This window comes from Atractosteus spatula, chromosome 13 (genome assembly GCF_055471065.1).
Source record: "Atractosteus spatula isolate fAtrSpa1 chromosome 13, fAtrSpa1.hap1, whole genome shotgun sequence".
In the NCBI taxonomy this organism is placed as follows: domain Eukaryota; kingdom Metazoa; phylum Chordata; class Actinopteri; order Semionotiformes; family Lepisosteidae; genus Atractosteus; species Atractosteus spatula.
The window spans coordinates 15,677,862-15,703,913 of NC_142718.1; the positions used below are offsets into that span (position 1 = coordinate 15,677,862).

The 26,052-nt window shown below is 35.1% G+C and overlaps 1 protein-coding gene across 1 annotated transcript in view; it reads left to right on the forward strand.

Moving 5' to 3' along the window:
* Window positions 1-26,052, forward strand: part of ahr2 (aryl hydrocarbon receptor 2) — a 159,970-nt gene that overhangs the window by 19,400 nt on the left and 114,518 nt on the right. Inside the window, exon 2 of the mRNA XM_088930166.1 lies at window positions 8,409-8,596. Within this exon, the coding sequence (XP_088786292.1) occupies window positions 8,409-8,596 (188 nt within the window). The remainder of the gene's footprint in view (window positions 1-8,408; window positions 8,597-26,052) is intronic.

Here is a 26,052-nt window from a genome sequence, read left to right on the forward strand (position 1 = left end):
TTGAATTTAATTCTGTAAAAAACTGGCCCTAGTGTGTCTAAGCATTTTTGTCTGTGTGTGCCCTGCAGTGGACTGGAGTCACATCCAGGGTGTATCCTGCCAATGCTTCCTGGGATAGGCTCTGGGCTACTATGACCCAGAATTGGATAAGAGGTCATTTGAAAGTTACAGTATGTGAACATAGACACCTAGGCCTTTTTCATAAATAGCTTGTTGAAACTTGTGTTTTTCCATCTGATAGTTTGTAGTTGTAGTTTGTGTTTCTGCTACTTTACATTTACTCTGCACATGCATATTCAAAAAGAAAGCCTGTCATCTGCTAGATGTTTGCCAGGCTTTCTTTTTGAATTTCCTGTGGAGCTTCTTCTGTGTTCACTAATGCTGTTATATTAGTGTCATCTGCAAAAAAAGGGTAACATTTCAGGGGTACTTTGCTGATCACAGTTTTGTGCTCTTCTGACCTTCTCAAAATTCTGTGATACGTACCACCTCCATCCATCTATTTTCTAACCACTTTATCAAATACAGGGCTGGAGAAGAGCCAGAGTCTCTCCCTGCAAGCAGTGGTCACAAAGCAGGATACACTCTGGATGGGACACCAGTCCATCACAGGGCACACAGTGCCACTTCACCTAGTTTATTCTGTGATACAAGGCCATAGTATGACAAGCACTATCTGGTTTCGTTACTGCTTAGGCTTTCCTTATTCTGAGACAAAAGGCTCATGTTAGGCTAGTGCTGCTGTTAGTGAATGCTGGAGGTGTACTTAACGAGGGGTAATGGTATCTCCCATTGGCAAAATTAATTACCATTCTTTTGTAAATGAAGCCCATGATCTGTTATCTGTTAAATGCTGAAACATCTTGTGTGTATTTTGTAATCCTGTATTTATATCTAGGAATATACATAGATGTTACATAGATATACATAGATGTCTTGAAAGGAACACTTTATTTGTAATGAAGTACAGCAACAAATTTACTTTCTTTGAAGGTTACAGATTTTTGGTTCCAGTAGTCAGATTCTTGCAAGCCAAGATGTACAGACTTGAGGATATGTTCTAAGATAGTGGAGGAGCCACTTTAGCAGAGCTTACATTACAAACTGCTTACATTAAGAATGTGTTGAGACTAGCTGTTAATATCTCCTCTGATCACTCACATGCTCTCATGAAGAACACCAACTGATAACTTCAAACAGACATTTTAGAGTCTGTCAAAACAGATAGAACAAAATGAGGAATTCCTTTATCCAAGATTCAATCACACTACTCAATAGATGAGTTCACAATAAATGAGTATTCGTTTATTGACAAGTGCAAATAGTGGGAATGTGTGAAAATGGATGTTTATTATGCAATTATAGGGGTTTAGGGTAACCAAACAATCAAGATAGACTAAATGCTCTCCTCTCTTTTGTAACTTTATTCTTGTATTTTAATTTTCTAGTTCACTACTATCCTGCTATATTTCAGTCTCTTATTTTTCCTGATCTTTTTTAGCCTGCTTGGGTTATGCTGGTATGAAAAAAATGTATGTGTAATGCAATCTCAGTTTTTAAAAACTGCACTGAGAAACTTTATTTATAATATAAGCCAGATCTAGAGACCCAAATAATTCTTTCCTATTAATAAACAAAACTGACCTCACTAGAAGTCTTATGGGGACAAATGATTGCATTCAGACCTGTTTTTCCACCTCAAGCAACTCCTTCTTAGAGAAAGCAAATAAGAATGCCATCATTGTTGGCAGTTGAATGGGGTTACATCATCCCTTATTTATGCGGCAATACCCTTTATGAATTTACAGTGGAAAACAGATTGAATCAAAGTTCCCTCTGTTGACCTCTGAAGGTCCCAACCTAAACTACAGAGACAGAAAGCTTGTGTACAAGGTACTGATAAACTAGTCCATGGCTATAAAGGCTGTGACTTTGATTAAAAATCTCTACTTAGTTTAGGCTGTCTAATCATCTTTAAAGATGCATTAATTGCAGAATTAAACAGTCTGATTAAACAACATGCAAGCAATTGCGCTTTTGCTTGCCTACATTGAACACATTATTTTAACATTCACTTTCTATGATGAAAAAAATATGTGAACCTTTAGATTTAGTAACTGGTGAAACTTCCTTTAGCAGCAATGGCCTCAACCAAATATTTCTTGTAGCTGTAGATGGTATTTTGGCCCATTCCTCTTTACATAACGGTTTCAATTCATTGATATGTTTGTGATGTCTTATGTGAATGGCTTGCTTCAGATCATGCCACAGCATTTCAATTTAGGTTAATGTCAAGACTGACATGGCCCTTCCAAAATGTGAAATGTCCTGCTGTAGATTTACTTCTGTGTTTAGGATCATTGTCATGCTGCATGACCCAACTTCTATTATCCCACATTCTCTTGTAGAATTTGTTCATACAATTTGGAATTCATTTTGCCTCAATGAGGCAACCCATTCAGGCACTGAGGCAGCAAAGCAGCCTCTACAGCCAATTGTTTGTGTGTTATTTCTTTAACCAGATTGAGTTAATCTATTATTATGACATAGATGAAGACCAGATCACATTACTGTAGGAATACAGTAATCAGTGTATACTTATTATGCACTACTCCTAAAGGAATCTGCATCCACATAGGTTACAAGAATGTAAGTTTACTTCCCCCTTGATGCTACCATGATGCTCATAAAGAAATAATATTTTCAGATTGTGACATTATTGATTCTCTTTAAGCAGCTAGAACTGATTGATCCAGTCCATGTATTAAACAAGGCACAAGGACTGAAATATTTTCAGTCCACTCCGATTCCATTCTTCTAGCTGGATCATCTTCAGATAATGCTGTAGTAGATGCATTTGAAATGCAATGTCCATCAGATTTCAGTAGGATTAAAATTTGTGGATTGGTCTGACCGGGAGAGTGATGGATATCTAAGAAAAACGAGTATTATGTTTACTAAATGCCTGTGAGCTTGGAGTATTGTATGTATTTCAATGTTCTGGCCTTTGATCGTATGGTTTAAATATTATTTTCAAGAATGATTCTTGTTAATGGTAATAGATGAAGAGAAACTTTGGCGCAATTATCAAAAGCAGCATTAGTAAAAAATGGAAGAGGTGTGGACTGTGGAAATAGATCCTGGTACTAACACCAGTTTATACTTCCAGGAACACAAATACATATAGATGACATTTTTAAATGTTAAAAAATAAGAGTGGAGTGGCCTTGTGGGTGGGACTGTGGACGGTGGCCAGTGGCGATGTTGGGGTACTATATTTAGTTTGGGAGGGGAATGGGGGGGATGTTGTCTTGATGTTGTGACTTACTTTGGATGTGTTGTTGGAATTTCTTTTATTGGGGGGGGGATCTGTCTGTTTTTGGTTGAAAATAAAAAATAAAATAAAAATATGTTAAAAAACATATAGGGCTAATCCTGCTGGACTTCATCATTCTTATCTTGGTTTTAGTTTGATAAACATATATAGTATTTTCAGTTTTGATTGGGGGAAATTAGATAATTAGTAATTTAGGTTTCCTTAATCAAGCTGGTCGCATTCACTCAATGAATCACTCAAAGTAATCCGTTTTGCGTTTTGAGCTTGTGAATTTATGGGGTGTTATATTCTGCAATATAATGCAGTTAATGAGATGTATGAAATGTCCACAAATGTTTCTTTTGCAAAGGATACCTGCAATTCTTGTGCTGTTTCTTTATGTTTGCATTCATGTGTGGTTTAATTAATAAGATTTTTGCATGCTTGAATAATTTTGGCTATCCAGAGAGCTTATACCCAAGTTAAAACAAGATATTTCATGGACCTCATGGATTTGTAACATACTGGAATATTTGTTTTAGTTATATCATAAATCCATAAATTAAGTGTATCACATCATATTTAACATCTCTACTAGAGTGTACCTGAATACATTTGAGTACAGTATATTATAGCATTCCTGCACTAACCCAGATGCCCTAAAACCATTTAATATAATCATTAAACATTTAATAAGGTTTTGGTAATTTTTTTTTTACTTTGTTATGCTTCAATCTTTTTTTAATTGGGCAGTAATTATTAGACTTACTCTGGTCAATTTATTTTCTCTTATAATTTCATCGATCCATTTTATCTGATATAAGGTCATGGGGAAGCCCAAAATCTTGTCCGTGATGTACTACCCTAGTATCCCCAGCCCATTTCAGGGCACACACAAACACAAACTGGCACACACTCACACCTGGGGCAGTTTTCCCAAAAGCCAAATAAGCTACCAGTATCTCTCTGAATTGTAGCAGGAAACTGGAACACCCGGAACAAACGCACACAAACCCAGGGAGAACATATAAGCTCCATGCAGATAGCACCCAAAGAATTGAACCCAAGGCCCAGCGCTGTCTGGTAGCAATGCGAACCACTGTGCTGCTATGCTGCCGTTATTTGTTTAGTGTTATTTGGAATTATGCAATCAGTATTTTATTTTATGGCATTTCTTTTCTTGCTATGATGAAGCATTTCTGTAAGTGATTGTTACAAGTGTAAGGTATGCTACACTTTTAGTAGGAATGTACAGAAAGCAAAACAATGGCAAACACTATTGTGTATACCTTGTTGTTCAATGCCTGTTCTTTATATACAGTATTATCCTATAAACTGCGGAAAAGTACTAGTTTTGGAGATATGTAAAAATATATATTTAAGCAATATTTCAACAACATGAATGATACAGAAAACTGAAAAAAATAAGTTTAAAGCTTTTAAAAGGGACCCAACTGAAGTGAACAATATTTCAGAACAGCGAAGGGTCAATAACTGCTTTAGCTAGCCTGCATTGAATATAAAAAAGTGTAATGATCCCCACAATATCATTTAAGAAAAAGCACAATGTGGAAACTTGAATCTGAAGTCTGTAACAGGTTGAGGACAGATGTTTCCACTTTAGAAGTTAAGACCTGGAAAAGTGCATGTGCTGTGCAAAGTCGTTTGAACGTGCATTGAACAGCAAAGCTTAATCTTTCGTGGGTAAGGTCATTGAGCCTTCTTCAGGTGTGATGGAATACACTTAAAGGGGAACTGCAGTACTATTCAAATTTACATTTTGGGGTTTTAGTGAATTGGCTACATTAAGTGCATTTCAAACCACAATGAAACTACCAAGTGCACAGTAACATGTAACGTACAATCACAAAAGAGCAAAATTTCAATGCACGTGTAGTGCCATTTTGCCATCATTGTCTGCAAGTTAGAATAAGACAACAAAACATATGGTGACTCGAAAGCGGCCCTATTACATTGTAAACATTCTTTAGATCGAGCAAATTTTTAGATGCTTTATCTAGGTATTAGCACTATATAAAACTGAACTTTTTAAAATAAAATCCAAAGAAATGAAAAAAATAAATAAATTCTCCTTTCTTTACGTCCTTATATTTGTGTCGCTCGGTCTTCACTCCTCCTCACTCTCGTTCTCTGGCTCCAAGTCCGAGTCGCCATTGAGCTTCATTTCCACAGCTTCATTCTTGCTCTCCAGGATCAGTATTGGCCTGGACACCTCTATTTTAGGATATCAAGGTATACTCATTCATTTTCAAGTTTTGCAAAAGTGCTCTATCATTTACATTGGTGGTTATTTTATGGTAAATCACACATAAAAGAAAAAGCTTAGCAGGAGGATTTGCTGCGACAGCCTGTGCTGTTGCCTAAACAGCTGATTGAATGAGTACAATTGAAGTGAATTCAGATGGTTGAATTTGAGAAGGTTTTGCAGACAAATACTACTTAATTGATAATTCAGCATGCAGATCATATTCGAACATTTCTGGGTTGAAACGTCTGCTGCACAAGATCAGACAAAAATAAAGAATCCTGGTAATTCATAGTATATTTTAGAGTTGGACATATTTCAAATGTGTCAAAATGTTTTAAAATGTATGTCTTTGAATTTCATATTTTATCTTCAAATAACTTTTGCTGTTTAAAAAAGTATGGCACCCTGTGTACATTCCAGGTATCAGTTGATTTCTTTCAGCGTGTTTAATTTATTTTCAACATTTGTAACCCAATCATTTTATTTATTATTTTATCATAATTAATACTTACTATAAAATCTGATAGCTCATTTTATTATGTTTGTCTGTCATTTAGTGTGGACCCCCTTGAAACAGTTCTCATAGATTAATGGAAGAAAGGATATTCACTTATTAGAAATGTCTGTCTTGGTAAACTAATGTTAATGTCTTTATTCATGAAGTAGTTTGCTTTTCAGACTTGTCACTGAGTTTTTCTGTTTTATCTCCATGTACTGTATAAAAGTTCCTATGAAATGATCACTTTTGATGGGGTTTATATCTATATGGTAAACATACTGTAAGGTTTTAGAAACCTTGAGGAGGAGATACGGGGTCCAAATCATGGAGCAGAGCCAAAATGTCAAACATGGAACACTGATAATGCACAGGTACAGAATGTTAGGTAATGCATGGAGTGGGATAATACTGGGATAATATAGGGATAATATCTGTACAATATCGCAACTGGGAGAAAAAGAAAGCCAAAGGAGGAACTGAGTCAGTAGTAGCTTGTCAATGACAGAAAAATTGTATTTTGAAGTTCTCTTATTGTTTATTTTCACCCTGGAAACTAAGTTTCATTCCCACACCTTTACTTTTTGTGGAAAAGGACAAGAGAAGAGGCCAATAAGCTTTGTTTTCTTTTCTCGTATTTCTTTGTTCAGTAATGGGAAAGAAAGAAGTGTTGAAGCATTTGATTTGCTGTTGAAAACATTTAAGCAAAATGTACATGTCTTTTGCAAGAGGAAAGAAGTCTTTTGTAATTACAATTAACCTATTAGTATGTTTTTATTATATGCACATACTGTAAGGCTGGACAGCTTTTATCCTAAAACAGCAGAATCACAATCATTGAAAAACGTAAGGTAAAGGAGTTTATCATGGATTACACGGGCATTAGTGCACAGCTTTTCAATGCAGCAACTGCTTCCAAGTTATTTTTAAGCAATACATTTCAAGGCAAATTTAAGAATGAGAAAAAAACACTCCCCAGTTGGCCTGCAAATGCTCAATAGAGTAGAGAAAAAAACACTACAAACACATTTTTATATTTTTATATCTAGACTGCTTTGCTAGGCAGTGAAATTTACAGCTTTGCATATGAAGGTATTGTAGGAGAGGAAAATAAATTGTGTCTGGTTACCTCCAAAAACTGTTCCTGAAGTGTTTAAGAGAAATGCTTGATCAGCTCTCAGCAGACTAGCACATACTTTCTGCTTTGCTACAAGTGGCAATGTGAAACATGTCTGTACAGTTTAGAACAAGATGGAGAGTCAGTGAGTCTCTGGATGCTTTGTGTACACTTTTATTTATGAAAGAAGTGTTTTTGAAAGATCACCACATTTTGTTCTTAGATCAGTGCAAGATATTCTGCTGTGTGATGTCAAATTCTTGATATCCGTAGTATGAAATTGTAGGATCCACAAGTCCTTTGTGTTAATTCACAACATTGTTTAATTTAAAGCTGTATGAATCATAATGTCAAAGCTTGTGTTTTTTAATTATTATTATTCATTTGTAATTCCTCTACCTCCACTTCTACACACACAGACCTATGCAGTTGATAGCACTTGCAACTTGTATCAATTGTCACAATAATTGTCAAAACACAATTTGCATACTTAAAAGGGCTATAGTATGATAACAGTTTATCATTAAGTTTAAGATGTAAAATAAATCTGATTAAATGATACATTTATTGTCTGTCTGTGTGATATAAAGTATTCTGACTGTGTTGTATAAAGTATTCAACTAAAACATTTGTAAAGAGTGTTGAAATTATGCCTTCTAAAGAAGTGAAAAACAGTGTATAACTCAGTTGGCTCTAATTTTGAAATGCTAAATTTTGTTATACAGTAGTAATATGAAAATTATTCAAATATCTAACAAAACAAAACTTTAATTTTCACCATGTATGACACTCAACAAAGCATAAAAATATTTCTCACTGACAATATATGTGCCTTTTTATATTTGCCTATTTCAAGTTTCACGTGGAACATTTCAGAGTTTTATTTAAATTATATACAGTACATGTCGTCAATATTACATGTGGCTGAATTATTTATTCTTTTTACTAATTTTTATTTTGTTTAAATAAGATAGATGTTAGTACTTGTGTTGCAATATCTGTGGAATTGTATTGATATAAAAACCCCCATAACCTGACAAATACCTGGTCATCATTTGAGATTAGATTTGTCTAAGTTTTGTGTCTAAATTATTTAAATGTAGGAAAGAAGCTCTCATGCATATACAGTACAATCATCCCATTCCATGACACTGCATTGTTGCTGGAAAGGCAGTTCATATTCATCTTGTTATTCTTGCTTGCATTTCAGACCCAAACCACCACCTCCTGATGGAGCAAAATCAAACCCTTCTAAACGTCACCGAGATCGGTTAAATTGTGAGCTGGACAAACTGACCAGCCTTCTGCCATTCTCTGAGGATGTGAGAGCACGACTTGACAAGCTTTCTGTGCTGAGGCTCAGTGTGGGGTATCTGAAGGTCAAGAGCTTCTTCAATGGTAAGTGAGCACTCTTGTTTATTAGCAGTCTTTACACAGGAGACAAGTCATTCCTTTAGCAATATATTTAGCAATAATATAATCTCATCTTGTTAAAAGTGCTAGAGCTATTTTGATGAAAAGATATAATACAGTTATTTAGAATTTTGATAAAACAAAAATGATCTTGAAAATCCCATAAGTATTTTCAGATTTCATTTTAATTAATGATTGTAACCGGTAGATTCCTAGTGTTTACCCCAAAGCATTTGAATGGTATGACACAAAAAGAAATTCAAGATTTAAGCTCTAAAGGACAAGGTAGTTGTCAGAATAAACTGAGTTTGTGTAATTTTGAAAGCTGGTTGTTACAAGTATGTATGCAGATTAATTTATACTTGTGTTCTCTTAAAAATAATATTTTAAATTAAAATGAAACATGGTATTATGTTATATTCCTGTAAAGTCTATCATGGAAAAAAAGAGAAAGCCAATGTGCTTGACATTAAGTTTTGTTAAAATGGCTATGTAACTATGTACTCAGGTCTTATCTTTACTTGTGATATGCTTCTTTTTTACATGCTGTTTCATTTCTGTTCTATTTAAAAATGTACGTGTTTGGCTTCTTTATGACCTAAGATGTGTTTCCTCAAGGTAAATGTCTAAACCATGGTTGTCATGGTTTGTATCAAGATAGCTTTCATATCCTTTCCTGATGAGTCAAGGCCTCTGAATTATTTTGATACATTATGTTATTTATCATATTTTTATTAATTGAAGGATGGCCTTGCCTTAATGCTCAAAGTATGTTAAAATGGAAATATATAAATAAAGGGTCACCAACATAATCCTAAAATGCCAGCTATTTATATAGGTCACCTTTAATCAAAAGTTTCTTAACATACATATGGCTTACATAACTTTATTATTAATTTTGCAAGATGTATAATTAAGTTAGAATCAGTCAGATCTCTTTGTTGAAAGATGTTGGATTTCATTAGAAGTTCTATTATTCTATTCCCCCAATTTTAAACTACTTAACTGAAAGCAAAATCCTAATTAACTATTGAATGTTAAATCATTCTGTGTCTCTAGAAATTGGTTATTTAATGGTGATCTATAAAGCCTGCCTGACTGTGGCCCTATGGGACTGGGGGTAGCCATGTCTGTTGTATTTCAACCTGAGTTGGAATTAAGTATAGAAAACAGGTAATTCTACAGTACATTATATGAGGAGATTCATAGGGTCAGGAACAAACAACCCAGCCAGGCTGTTGAAGCTGATTTTGCAGGCTTGTTTGTTCTGCTAGAATTTCTGTATCTTTATGGTACAGTTAAACAAATGAGAAAAATGGACCATTTTAAATATAGAAATATATAGAGTTATAATTTGCACATACAGTAAAAAAAAACCCACCCCCCGATCTCCTGAGAAGATAAAGTGGATATTGATTTTGTTTCACAATTGCTGTTGAAACTATTTTCTCTTATGTAAAAGAAACATTTTTTTTAAATACTGCTTTTTAAGTTGTTTCCTGTAAGGGGAATGTGCATTGTGATTTTATTTCTGATACACAAAAACAGTGTGCATGCTCTTATGTTCCTCCTTATTTCCCTGCAACTCTTTTAAACAACAATAACACCTTAGATTTCTTTGTTCTTTATATTTTTAAACACATCACTTTTCTGTTAAAGATACATTTTAAACTGTAAATTAATTAAACATTTTAAAATATAAATTGTACATCAGGAACTGTTTTTGATGTAGGCATCTTCTGTGTTTGTTTAACCTGAGTGTGAATGATTTAGAGAGAAAATTAAGAATATAGAAAGAAAAAATCTATTTAATAGAATCTGTTATGGAATCTGTTTTTATTACCTTCCTATCTAGTTGATGAGATCTTTGTTTTACCTTGGAATTTATAATTTAACAAAGATTTATGATTTATAAATGTCTAAAACTGTTCTTTTGTGTCAGGTGTTTATATATGTACAGTGTCTTGCACAGTGTTTGCATTTTTTGGTTTGAAACTTTAAAGCCTGCAGTCATGACACTTTGAAGTAGCAATTAATATTTGTTAAATGCACAGCCTACTCCCTGTCTACCCCACATATACAAAGCGAAAAATAAAAAGAAAGAGTAAATGGATCATTTATAGGAAAGAAGAATGGAAAATATCATAATTGGATACATACTATACATCAACACTTTGCAGTTAAATCTAAGTTAATGTAGGTACACACAATTACCTTACAGAGCCACATAATTACTGTAGTTTAGTGGTTCTTATTACTTCACAGTAAGGACATTTATCATTGTTAGGCACATTATTCAGGTAATGGGTAATGGAATTTGAAGATTTTATTATTATTTTTATTTATTATTAGATTATATTAAGTGCTACTAGTACTCAAAACACTTCTGCTCAAGTTTTCTGAGACTCTTGATTCCTCAGGTTTAGGTCCTGAGCCTGAATACTCTTTTTGATATTTGGCAGGAAATTAGGGTTAAACAGCAGAATATAATCAAGAAATGTTATGTAACACCCCTGAGCTGAGCCCAGTAGATCATGGTTAAAGGTAACAAAGGCTAGTATCTTAGATATTGAAGATTATGCTCATCATGGCACTATCTTACATAATTTATTTAACTACGATGTTAGAAGAGCAATACTTTGAAGAAAAGTATATACTATTCTATTTATTTTGTGATTTTGTAAAATATTTATTTTATATATTGTCGTTTTTATGTTAGTTTTCAGGGAAATGGTAATGGTTATAGGAAGGAGATGTTTTAAGGAAATCAAACATTAGTAAATTTTATGAAAAGTTTTGCTTCTTCTTGAACCTAAGCTGTCACAGACTGAGAGGGCAACATCCTTTTCCTAACAGGAACTGGGACCATAAATGTTCATAAATATATCTGTGAGACTGTTTTCTTTGTTGTTATTTCACAACTGAGCTTGTAGAAGTAAAAAAGAAAAGGCTTTTCTTTTCTTCCTTGTTTGAAACTTAATTAACCACCTTTTTGGATCGGTATCAGGCTAGATAGGGTCAATGTTACCAGTCAGTTTCCAGTTTAGTTTCCTTATATTGTTTTATGTCTGCCTAAAATAGCAGCAATTAGAAACAGAAACCTGCTTTTCCTGAGGGGTGTCTGAATTAAGCTTGTTAAAAGAAAAGATTATTTTGAGACTCTTGTATAATGTCTAATGTTTCTGGTGACCTTTACTATGAGCCACAATTGTCACAAACGTGATACAGTATAAGAGACAAATGTATTGTGTATAAGGAACATTAATCTCCCAAAATAATTGTTGTTTTGGAGGGAGACCTTTTTCAATTTTAGCATTATACAGATGCAGCCATTCAAAATGCACGGTACAAACTCGTACCGTGGGCATCTACGCGTGCGCCACCGTACCATACCGCGGTACGTGATTGGCTGGCCAAAATGACCAACAGGGGCACTCGTGGTGCATTGGTCGGTAGTGAAAAGATTAAATCATTTAATCTCTTTACTGTGCACATTTTAATCCGCTTAGTATTGAATATTTATATGGAATTTTATCACTTAAGGGAAATTTTAGTAGCTGAGCATAAAAAGAAGAGGAGCATAACACATCTGAAGGTCATAAACGATATTAATTTAGGAACATAAACATATTATGTAAACTGTATATTGCTGGTTTTGGTATTTTAAAGAAAACATACACACCAGTATTCCATTTCTCCCTAAACATTTTAAGCATCAAAGTCTTACAGTACATGTGGTTATTTTGAAACGTTTTTACCTGCCCCTTCTGACCATATTACTGTACGTTTATATATTTTGTGAAAAATTGATCGTTTTAACCTTTTCTGCGAATACGCAGATTAAACAAAAACATACTTTTTTTGTTATCGGATTAAACAAAAGCATACTTTTAGAATTGGATTAATAGGGAATATAATATGGATTCGCGTATCTAAATAAATTAATAACGGTAGAACTATATTTCTATATTGATATGTGTATTGCTGTTTCAGTGCATGTCACATGACCTGCCTTGGTGGCGTGACAGCTTAAGTGACTGATTTATAAGCGTGAAGTCGGTTGTTCAAATCCAGCAATCTCTATGAGTTTTCTTTTAACAAATAAACATTTCTTTGAAAAACTAAAATAGCAAATATTATGGACACTACAGTACTGTATACTGTAACAGAGTGGGGTTTTTTTGTGGCTGCCTGTTTCACCGGCAGAGGGTCAATACCTCTAGCCGAGGTAGAGAGCCAGCGTGTAGTCACTAAGTAATTCAACCCTCGAGAATTATAATGTGAATATAGTTTTATACTAAAAAATTAGTTGGCCATACGTCCCTGATGAGTTCAGACTTCCTACTGAGAAATTAGTGCTGGCTGGATTGGTCCGTGGTCCAACTTGATATCTGTTCCCTCTGTCTTGGCAGTGTTTTGGTGCAGAGACAAAAGAGGAAGAGAGAGCTTTGCCTTGTTTTGGGGCTCAGCAACTAGCATTGGCTTTCAAGCATCTCTGACAGAAGATGGAATATTTGAACTTCAGTTTTTAAAAACAAAAACAGTCTGTACGCAGTTTGTCTTCTTGCGTCCGGCTACAAGGTAGACAGGTGGGAGAACTCTGTTCATCGCTACTGTAGCTTGGTATTGTTCTGATAGTCCAAATGTCTTATTTCGTTGATCATGCAAAAATGACAGTGGATTCTTAAACACAAGATTTCTCCTGTTTTACAAACAATATCTTTGTAAAACTCTACAAAATTCTGCACTCTAGTACTGACTCACCCTCTCAGCCTGGCATCCTGGAAAAAAATTGAAATCCTGGGCTAGTGCATAATGCATTCATTTGGTGTGAGACAAGCTAGCAGTATTGTAATAACTGTTGGTGTATTATGTAGGTTATGCTATATTTCTAAAGCAAAATGCTTATTAAATATGTTTATTATTACTATTCACAAATCATCTATTTTCCAAAGTCTTCCACAGAAACTAATCCTGATAAAGCGGACATTTCAAATTAAGATTATAGAAAGGTAAAAAAAAGCTTACATTTTTCACTCATGAATTTCTAAGAAATGCACTTGCAACAGATAAAATATCTGAAGCATCTGTAGAAGAGTCAACACATTTGGCATAAACAATGCTTATATGGTTAAAATAATACTCACCATCTTCACATTTAAATCATGAGCTAATGGATATTAATACCAAGGTTTCATACTTTCCCTTGTTCATTGTAGGAACAATAATGGAATTGGTACTGTAATTCTTTGAACTAAAAACTCAGTTTTGGTTTTTTTTAATTGGAATTTTGTATGTTCTCCCTGTATTCTGTACTCTGTTTCTTCCTGCCTTTCAAAGAAATGATTGAATTGAATCTGTATATACTGTATACTAAGTGATGGACTGGCATTACAACGAGCACTAGGAGATAACAATACAGTTGCTACACCTTTACCAAAGTTTTACCAAAAAACAGGACAAGACAAATCCAGATGTTCCGCTGTTTTCCACTGCTTTTTCTACTTAATACCTAAAATTAGAATTAATTACAAGTAGGCCTTGGGGGTTATTCATAAATACCACTATCTGTTTTACCATAAAAGTAATGGCCGTTACCATTACCATCTAGTTGTACATTCCATCCATCATCCAAAAACTCTGTAGTCCTTGTAAGGATCTTAACAACACAGAGATGATACCAGACATATTTCAGTAGTTTGGTCAGATTCTAATTACCACAGAAGTAGCCACAGAATAAAAAGGCATAGGACACTTAATGCTTCAGTGTTTCGTGTTAACTCACCTGGCTAGGGAAATGACAACCCTAGCCATAGATCACAGCTGTCACAATACTCCTCACTTGATTTTCAGTGAGAGCTTGTAACAGCTCTGACCTTCGGTCAGGGTGTCATTTTTTAGCAGGTTAATGCCAAACACTAAAATTTTAAGGAACAAGTAATAGGTTTATTCCATGCTGAAAAAAAGAAGAAAGAGAACACAACGTTTCGGCCGTGGAGCCTTCTTCAGGTGTGTGACACACCTCTTAACTCTCCTCCTTTAAATGTAAATTACAGCAGTAGTCTCTGTAGAGTAGTAGCTAATATTCCTACTGTGTGTGTATTTTTCAGAAGATATTGTTAAAGCTTCCCTGTTTTCGCTAGGTCAGTATAGAAATCTCTCTTTTTTTCTGTTTATCCTGGAAGCCCCCTTATCGTCAGCCTGATCTTATGCTCTTCCTGACTGCAACTGCCTCACTGGGAGGGCGTATTGCCTGTAAAGGATAGTGGCACGAAATGTGGGCCCTGCAGGTGGTTGTGTTTTTTCAGGGTTAGTGGTACTGATGTCTTTGTCTTGTGTTCTGCTTCACCCTTTCAGTCTTTTAAAGTGGAACATAAAATCATGGATTGAATGTCTTGCTTTCTTCTTTCTTATTTTATTCATTCCACATGAAGCAACACAAAATTAAGCAACAGACTTCCTCGTTCCTTTCCAGATTAATAAATCCAGGTTATAGCACAGATATTAAATTCATTTTTCAGGCTCAGTGCCATCTAACAAAAATAAAGTATAAAAAAGTTGTATACTGTAACAGTATGTTCTGCAACATAAAGTATAATAGCATATTTGCTATTTATTATTTTGTTTCACATGCATTGTACAGTCTTATAGTTGTAAGTTTTATTTTTTGCCTGTTCCACAATTAGATACTTGCTGTAGTTTTGTCCATAGTAAAGTGGTGCACTGACATTTGAGTATTGCCAAGGTCCAATGCACTGAGATCACAAACTTTTGATATCATTATGGTGGATTTTGGTTTGAAGTGCAAATTTTCCCTGCTAAAAATTACAGTACTACCTGGGATATGCTGGGGCTTTCTGTGAGCCATCTACTTTTTTTCACTTGAATCAGCCTGAATTGTATGAGGTGAAAGAGTCTTCTATCACCCTCTCATTCTTATATCATATCTAATGGCACTCCTTTGAAATGTTGATTTTTAATGTTTTGTGTGAGCGATAACTTTAAAATAGTCAATTGGAATAACATGAAAATAAACCTTCCATGTCCTAAAATGCATCAGTCAGACTATCTTTTTACTCTGAACATCTAACGTGAGTGCAGTTTTGTTAGGAACGTTAGGAATTCTATTAAATAACTACTGTTGATTGAAATATATTGTAGAAATATAAATTTACCACTTTTGATTATTATTGCCATTAAATTAAAATGTAAATAAGAGAGGAAAAAATAAAGTAAGGAAATGTATTAACAAGCTAACAGATAAAGATAAAATACCAACAAAAAGAAATATCTGACTTATGTTAAGTTTTGACAGTGTATATTTTGGGAAGTATAAATCAGCCTAAACAACAATATGTATGTGTGTACAGCTTACAACGGGGTATTAAAAAAGAAAGAAGCTAAACAGCAGAAACTAAGAAGATAGAAACTGCCATCTTTAATTCTATGGCTTCATTTAACAACGTGATGTTTATGAAATCGAGAATGGAGTCAAGTAATTCTTAATTTGAACGTTCTTAATTGTAGTTCCACTACAAAAAAAAAAGACACCAAATGTCTTCAAGACTGATGAATATCTGGCAGCTACATTAGTTAGAAAGACATGTGGACAGTGAACATTTAGATTTTTTAAACAGCAACAAAGAACTTTCATTTCTGTATCTCCTTCCTTGCAACTAAAGGTCCCAATACTTAATGTGACCTCAGTTTACACATAAGTTTACAAATAAATGAGGAAAGAGAGGAGGCCCATCTAACCCATTCGTTAATTAATAATTAATTGATTCAAGGATCTCGTGCAGCCAATTCTTGAAAAAAGAAGAGTTTTAGTTTCAGCAACATGGCTAGGTAGCTTTTCCTTGGGAGGAAGAGCTTCCTGTTCTCGGTTTTAAATGTAGTTCCTTTTAGTTTTCACTTGTGCCCTCTGATTCATATTTCACTATTCATTCTGAAATGTCTGTGTTGTATTATATTTATATGTATATATGTTTATAATAATAATTACAATTTCCTTATAGTTATATAGGAGTTTTCCTGGACACTCCACTCAAAGCACTTTACAGGCAATGGGGACTTCCCTCCACCACCACCAATGTGCCACACCCACCTGGATGGTCCAACAGCCAGCTCACCAATCACCCTCTATCAGTGGGGAGGAGAACAGAGTGATGAAGTCAATTCATAGATGGGGATTATTAGGAAGCCATGATTGGTAAAGGCCAATGGGAAATTTGGCCAGGATGCCAGGGTAACACCCCTACTCTTTTCGAGAGATGATACGCGATTTATAATGACCACAGAGTCAGGATCTCATCCAAAAGACAGTATAGTGTCCCTGTCATTATACTGGGGCATTAGGACCACACAGACTACAGGGTGAGTTCCCCATACTGGCCCCTAACATCACTAACACCACTTACAGCAGCAACCTTAGATCTTCCCAGGAGGTCACCCATCCAGGTACTGACCAGACTCACACCTGCTTAGCTTCAGTGGGTTACCAATTGTGAGTTGGAGGGTGATATGGCTGCTGGCTATGGTTTCTGGTAGAAAGGAAGGGAAGAGTCAAAACCTACTGTATGTGTCCACAGTAAACACAAATCTGCGCTCTTACTGTATGTAATTAAATCAACACGTACAGTATTTGATCCTCCCACATGGGTGATCCTATTAAAGAAAAGGAAAAAAACTGACGAGTAGATTTTCTTGGTTGAAAGAGAATGATTTGGCTTCTCTTTGTTGCTGGACAAAGAGACAAAGACTATGTCTAGTATACTGCAGTAGTTTTCAGAAGGAATCACAGTGATTGTTAACAATTATCTGTTTTACTATTCAGTAAACACTTATCTTCCATTTAAGCAATGTAAACTAAATTTTAGGGTACCACTCAAGCACTAAGAGTACCATGAGCATGCTGACAGCCATTATGGTTTTACAGGGTTCTGCACAACTAACAAAGAAGGCATGTGCTTTAAGTATGAATGTTTAAGGTAATATATTTTGAGTTATAGTGTGCTGAGTTAGTGTGTAAGGTTTGAAAAACTGTCAGGTATGGTACAAGCAGCCAGTGCCTGTAGATACTTAAGATTTCATAGAGATAATTCTTATGTAGTAGTCAATACAGGAAAGAGGATATTCATTTGCTCATTTGATGTGAGGCACCCACTGAAGCTACTCTATGTCTTACTGATCTTATATTTCCAAATAATTCAATTTTGAAGATACACATTTCCGCATACTACAAAAGTCTGTTCCTGACTGCAGCAAAGATATTTATTATTTATTATTACTTTATATTAAAGACAGGGAAAGGCATGATAAATGCAGTTGTTGAGAGTGTAACGGTAATTTACCTGGCCTTCACTACACACTTCGAATACTTCAGAGAGAAAAGAGGTGGGGTATAATCTTGTTAATTTATCTACCATGAATGGTATTGTTCAGCCACATAAAATAAAAGGAGCACAAAATCTGTGACATAAATACAGATATAAAAATGGTACTGTGTATAAAATGTTTGTGTTCATGCACATTGAAAAAAAGGAAAAATTAGGTGCTGTGCAGTAGGTATGAAAAGAGCACTTGAATCAATTTTTGTGAAGTTATTGAAGCCATTTAATTTTACTTTCCAAATTCAAACAACTAAATGATTTTAGCTTTTCTTTCCATTAGTAGAACTACAGGAATGTCTGGAGTTTTGGCTGAAAATATCCCAAATGACACTGTTTGATAAGAAAATAGGGAAGTTCTGCTTGAGGGTGGCTGTGTGCCAAAACAGATGAGAGACACAGAGCACAGGATGTGACTTAGACTATAAAGTGTTATTTAAATAAACACACATGGCTTAAGACTTGGACTGTCTTGGTTAAATAGTGCATAGCTAAGAAATTTGATTATAATAGTAAAATTATACCTATACTATTTGAAAATAGTAAATTTTCAGTTGACAGCCAATGACATTTGTACAAAACTCAATCTGATCTGAGAAGAGTGCTTCACATGAACTTTGTTTCAATTATTCATGTTTTTCTTACAGATCCTTAGGTTTTATTGTAGTGAAGAAAAAGACCAGAACTAATCTAACAATGACTAAATTGGTTTATTTCACATTTCAAACTGCAAAATCTTCTTTTGCCATGAAGTAGAAATTTATGTACTGTAGTGTATTTTGTTATGATCCATATTTTAATCACTGGAATACTGTACATCAGCAATCATGGAATTTACAGTTTGGTGTAATTATTACTGCCTTTCCTTTGCAGTATAGATTTCTTATTTTCCAGAAGCGTTTTGTTTTAAGAAGCTAGATATAGTTGTATGAAGCTGGATGTTGAAAGTTTATTACAAGTAATATGGAACTTTAAGAATGCATTTTATAATAGTCAGATATTTTTGTAATACAAGTTTTTTTCATAATGACAGTTGGACCTTATCAGGATCTGACAACACTAAAAAATACAATAGCTGATCAGCACGTGTGAGCTTGACAAGATTTTTAAAATATTTAAAATTCCCTGTTCAGAGATATAGTAAACAGTGATTTCTAGGTTTAAGGCGTTTAGCAGGTTTAAAGTTGTATTTATTAACCAGATGAATGTGTGTACTGTTCAGAATTTTGGATTCCTAAGATCCTGAGTAAGAAAAGAGCTACTGAAATTCCATGAATAGCAATAACCTCAAAAGAAAGAGAGTTAACCAATTCAGTTTTGTCTTCAAACAGTATTTAAACATCTTAACATCTTTTTCTAAAGTCTAAAAAAATCCATAATATCATACTCCTAGGAACCTAGCTGCCTTAAAATAAAAGAGAAAAGTTTTATAGCTGTGGTTGCAACTGTAAATACATGAAAAATCCTATACCACTGTCAGATATCATCAAGAGTTTTGTTTAATCAAGATAACCCCTGAGCATATAAACGTATCTAAAGTCAAAACAGAGATGCATCTTTTCAAGTAAGTATAATTCTAGGAATATAATAAAGACAAGAAATGTCTGACTTTTATTGCAATCCTGTGATATGTTTTGTAAACTGAAAACAAGTACAAAGGGGAAAGGCAAATCATGAAAAGTGCCTGATTTGGTGTTACAAATCATGATTTTGAACAAGTTAAGGGGTGGGATAATGGTGACCAGTTTGGTTTGCAAGTATGGCAAGAATAAATCTGCAATTGATGCAGTTAGATACAGAGAGAAGGCTATTTGTGATAACTATGCATCTGCTTTGTTACCTGAATTTATTATTAAATTTTATGTGATCTATTTTGTATATTTTACAGTTCTGTATTTGCACTGTACAATATACAAAAAAGATCAGTTAAATTACAATTTTCAAAATGCTTTAAACTACATACAGTACATAACATTCTAATACCAATACTAATTGCCAGCAGGCATATCACCCTGCAACTCACAATTGGCAACCCACTGAAGCTAAGTAGGTGTGAGTCTGGATGGGAGCCCTCCTGGAAAACCTAAGATTGCTGCAGTAAGTGATGTTAATGGGGCCAGTACGGGGTGCTCACCCTACAGTCTGTGTGGGTCCTAATGCCCCAGTATAGTGAAGTGGAGGTCTGCACTGGCATGAAATTAAAGCCTGTACCAGAGACCTTGAGACCCGGCCCGAACGAGCCCGAATGGTACTGCTAAATTTGAACCCGAATCTGAAATCGGTCACTCGCTTTTTTCCTCTCAGATCGAGTAGACACACATGCACACACAGAGACAGATTCTCACAGACACAGTTTTACAATGCTTTGCTCGGCTGCTATGTGCTTGAGTTGATTGAAAATGCTGTGCGCTGACAAAAACTGTTTAAAAGTGGGGAACGTAATAGACCTACTTAAAAAGCTAGAGCTATAGGCAAAGTGAATGTGCATGCAGGCGTTACTGGTTTAAGCTAACTTCTCTGTCATAACGTTGTGCAAGCCAAAGCACCAGCACATAAATATTTATTATACCTGGCAATAATTATCATACTGCAATAGGCTGTACTTTATTTCCATATGGGATAGTAAACAGTAGCCTACCTACACAACTTAACAAGGCACGACACCCCTTAAACACAGCACAGCAGAGTATAAACCATTTGTCTTACCAGTTAGTAGCGATCAAGCACTGAAACTTTGCCAACTGAAGGACTTGACATGGGAACATTAGTTGCCAATTATCTTCGCCAAATAAACAAGGCTGAACACTCAAATGAACTGAACTTGACTGTTCAAAGAAGTACTTGTCTTGCAATCCACTTGATTTGCAATCCAAAACTATTTACAGTCATGATGCTCTCCATCAGTAGGAGTTGTGGAGGAAGAGAATCGCATCCACTGTTGATGGTTTCAGCGCTGTCCTCCTCTTGTCAACCGTTAGCAGGAATGCTGATCACACTGCATGCGAGTCTAGCAAGCAAGGGGAAAGATCCACTATGACTTTTACACCAACCCAACATATCCCTGTCATCTTTCATGGTGTGATTGCAACTGATGTACTGTTGAACTGCATCTCCAATTTTATTCAGGGGGATGTTCACCCACTCCTCAAACTCTGCCACTATAGTCGTTCTTCTCTTGGCGGAGGGTTCACTGGATGGCTCACCGTCTGCTGTGAAGCATGCTATCCCCCACATTAATATCAGACATAATCCCTGATATTTCTCTGAGCACATCCTGTCTCAACGTGGCTGCGATCTCCTTACATTTCCGAGAGATGGTAGTGGGATCCGGTAGCACACACTCAACTGGGACACGACAATGGATAGCTCCCATGTTTATTAGTTCCTGCGCTAGATCTATAAAACCTTTTCCTGCAATCATGTGGAAGGGCCTAATATCCCAACAACAAAACTCTACACTCTTGTCTGAAAGCTGAGATTTCACAGTAGCCAGCACTGACTGAAGTGGTGAGAGGAAGTACTCTGACACCGACATTTTTCTCTGGCTAGCAGTTGCTGCGGAATGGCTGCATCCACGGTCCACATGTCGCTGAAAGTGCTAAGTAAGGGTAAGAAATTATTCTTATTAATAATACACTTACAATTGATATTACTTGTTTAAGGGAGGGGACCAGGAAGGTCTAAGAGGGTTGTTTTGATTATACACTATTTTGGGTATACTCGCTATGTAAAATGAGTCTACTGTATATCCATCCCTATATTTACTCTAGCACAGTCCCTAAGATAAATAGAGAAGAATAAAATGAGTAAGAAATCTAAGAATACAGAAGCACTGAGAAATCCTGTTGTAGAAAGCTCTAGTGCCATGAGGATGGAGTCTTTCATTTGAAAGTGAAGGACATACCTTTATTGTAGTAAAAAAATCTCTTTGTAACTACAAAAAAATGGTAATGGAAAAGAATGCTTTGTTATTTCAAAAATCCATTACATTGGTTTTGGTAAATAGGGGGTTGGGTGTACTAATAAAGTGAAACAGTGAACAACTAGAAGAATCTGCATGGCTCAAAACATAAAATTTCCATAAATGTTCATAGCAGTACCTACAGATGCAGCCATTCAAAATGCATGGTACAATCCCGTACCGTGCGCAATTACCCGCAGTTCACTGCATTGTACTGTGGTACGTGATTTGGCTGGCCAAAATGACCGACAGGGGCACTCATCATAAATATTTTAATTATGCATAAATACTGAGATGGATAGTTTTAGTAACTATGTTGACAAATATCTGAATTTTTGCAAGATATAATTGTATCCAGCTGTGAATCAGCTACGTGACCTTGCCCTTCGTGAAATTGTCTTGCAAATTTATGTTTTTACAAGATGTGGAAGTGCAACAATTTATCACTAAATTGCAAATTTTAATACTAATTATTGATTGCTAGTAGTTCATGCACCTGTCAAAAAAATGGCGTAAAAATGAAGTGAAGGCTGTGAAAACATTCACATTGTACTTTAAACATAAAGCAAGTGTTCTTGTAACACTCTAGGAGGTCTCGTAAAAATGCTACAGGTGTGCCAAAATCGTTTCTGAACTTCAAGCTAACTTTACCGTGGTTGAAAACCGAAGAAAAAAATGACTTTAAAAAACTTACAAGAAGCTTGAAATTATTATGTACAGCATTTGAGCTGTCACCAGAAAACACCCAGTTTTGAATCCCGATCACTGCTGAGGGACAATCTTTATTTAATTAAGAATTTAAGTTGTATACTCTTTAGACTTTTAAATTTAAACTGTGTATTACAGCATGTTAATCATTATACATTAAAAAGTTGGTATATTTTATGAAAGCAAGATTGCTCAGTTGGACAAAAGTACACAACCTACCACCTTTATCATAAATATTTTAATTATGCAGAAATATCTTATGCATCAAGGTCTTTACCTAAGATATTACTAATAGAATTAATAATGAATGACTTTGGACAAGCTGTAAAATCAAAAATCAAATTACCCTGGTCCACATTCTTTGTAACCGACTTTGTAAACGAAAATACTTTATTTTTTCATTGACAAAAAGTAACACCACAGCATTTCGTTGATCCGATCACGCATTTGTTTCCAATCATACAAAGTAATTCTTGAGAATCTCCGATTCACCATGCTTTTCACATGCTCATAAAAGATATTCATTTAGGAACATAAACATATTACTGTATGTAAACTGTACTGTATATGGCTGGTCTTGGTATTTTAAAGAAAAAATACACACCAGTATTCCATTTCTCCCTAAACATTTTAAGCATCAAAGTCTTCCATGTAGTTATTTCGGAAACATTTTTACATGTTCCTTGCTCCTTCTGACCATGTTACTGTACGTTTATATATAATACTTTGTGAGAAAAGTGATAGTTTTAAGCTTTTCTGCAAATACGCTCGATACCGGAGTTAAAAGAAGCATACTTTTAGAATTTGATTAATAGGAAATATAATATGGATTCGTGTATCTAAATAAATGAATAACGGTATAACTATATCCATGTACTGTTGCACAAACAGTAGTATGAGACTTTCCATTGCTATGTGTGTGGTTTACACATGACTTGCCTTGGTGGTGTGAGAGCTTAAGTGACTGATTTATAACCCTGAAGTTGGGTGTTCAAACCCAACTGTTGCCATGAGTTTTCTTTTAACAAATAAACATTTCTTTGAAAAACTAAAATAGCAAATATTATTGGCATTATATTGACATTTTTTATATTTCTAAATATCACAACATGTTTGTACTGTATGTACACAGCGGTACCACAGGGTGTAGGGCGCAAATCCACGTGCACCCGAAAGCCCTACATTAGCATCTCCCTCTCCCTCCCCCTGGTGTGGTGGTTGTGCCGATTTTCATGCCACTGTCTGAGTCTGTGTCTACATTGTTTGTAAACACAATTCACACTCAACCACATCACAGATCACAGATCAGTCCCAGTGTATGAGATATTGCTGTTTGATCTTTGATCTGAGCTTTAATAGAGAGCTTATCTCTATTAATATAACTATCGAGTGGTATTAAATGCAACTTTTTTGTATAAATGACACTTTTCTAAAATTTATTTTAAAAATAAAAACGATTACTCCAATCTTTCCACGTTTGATCCCATGAGGAAGTAGTATACGCTCCTGCTTTGTTTAACAATGGTATTAAAAAAATAAATCTAAAGAGTGAGAAAGCTACGCTTAAAGTGAATTAAGGGACTTAGAATGCAAAGATAATGATTTACATTGCGTTGTCAGATTGTGAATCAGTAAAGGCATTTAATTAAACACGCGTTTGCGATTTTAATCAAAATGGGGAAAATGGGGTTAGACCATTAGACATGCAATACACTTCCTCGTGATCATCTTAGAATCATTGAGTAAGCTGCAAGTTTTTTTTATAAATAGCATTCAGAAATACAATCGAAAATAGTTTTGTGGTGTATGCATAGATGAAACTTTTCTAAAATGTATAACAAAATTAAAGACGATTAAAATCTGTAATCTGTAATCTTTCCACGTGTAATGTCATTAGAAAGTACAATAAGTTCCTGCTTTGTCTAACGATGGTATCAAAAAACAAACCTGTACTTCATGATAATTAAGGAACTTAAAAGTCAAAGAAAATGACTTACGTTGTTTAATTTTAAACAGTAAATTATGAACGCAATCGGTGCTTTACAGCCACTGTGCATTACTGAGCTCTGAGCTCCCTCCCTCTCTCGGTGCCACCTCCCCCTCTGACACAGCGTAGTGGGCAGCACGCTGTTTTCAGAGCCTCTGATTGGGGAAAACAGACCTGCTGATCTGTTCTACATACCAGGAAGACAAGAGAATAAGATTTTTTCTATTCGAAACGTGTAGTTTTTATGAAATTTGTGTATTTTAAATGTTTAATTAAGAAGTTTTATAAATACCAATACCAGCCATATACAGTTTATATGATATGTTTATGTTCCTAAATTAATATCGTTTATGAGCATGTGAAAGGCATGGTGAATCTGAGATTATCAAACTTACTTTGTATGATTGAAACAAATACTTGATCGGAATCAAGGGAATCAGTCCAAATTTTAATACTCATTAAATGACTGCGGGCACTTTCCACCCCCTCTACTCTTCTCAGAGTAGAATAGGCTAACCTTCGGTGGATGGTTTGGGTTTTGTTCACAAATCTCCCCTTTTTATAAAATAACATGGTTGAAAACTGTTCCAGAGCCACTGTTGTTTCATCAGTGAAAAGTACATCATGAAATGCCTCTCCCTGTTCAATCCATTGGAAAAAAGAAAAGGAGCATAAAGCGTCTGATGGTCATAAACGATATTAACTTAGGAACACCATCAGAGATATTATTTTAACTGCACTGCATCGGAGAGAATACTATAGCGTGTTTTTTTTTTACTCCCTGGCAGAAACGGCTTCAATAAGAATCAGTATAGCTTCTGGGAAATACATTTTTCCTGCATTCAAGTTTAACTCGTTCAGAACTAATTTTTTATTTGTTTTTTAAGCCATTTTTTTTACCACGCTCAAATATTCTTTTGTTCATATCTTTGGAAGGGAAACACAGAAAGCCTTCAAACCAAATCCATTTTAAAGACCACGACTTGTGAAAATGTTCACAGCTTGCACATAAAACTATCAGTGAGCTAATTCTCTGTTTTTAAACTTCCAATTTTTCATCGATGCGTAATTACGAACTAGCTGAAATCCAAGGGGATCGCTGTGTACACATGTTCACAACGCGAGAAATACTGCTCAATACGGCTTCATGCGAAAAACCTGTATATCACCATAGCAGTGTAGGATTCAATTATCCAGACTAGCACAGGAATAAAGCTTTGTTTGATTTCTGAAACCCTTTCTTTATGTCCTGTTTTCATTCAGGTAAGTGTCAACTATATACACGATACTGCTGACAGCACAGAGAGAGAGAGAAAGAGAGAGAGAGATGTGAAAACTGTGCAGCACTAGGCAAATACACAATATTAATGCAAGGCTTTACACCCTACAGTACTGC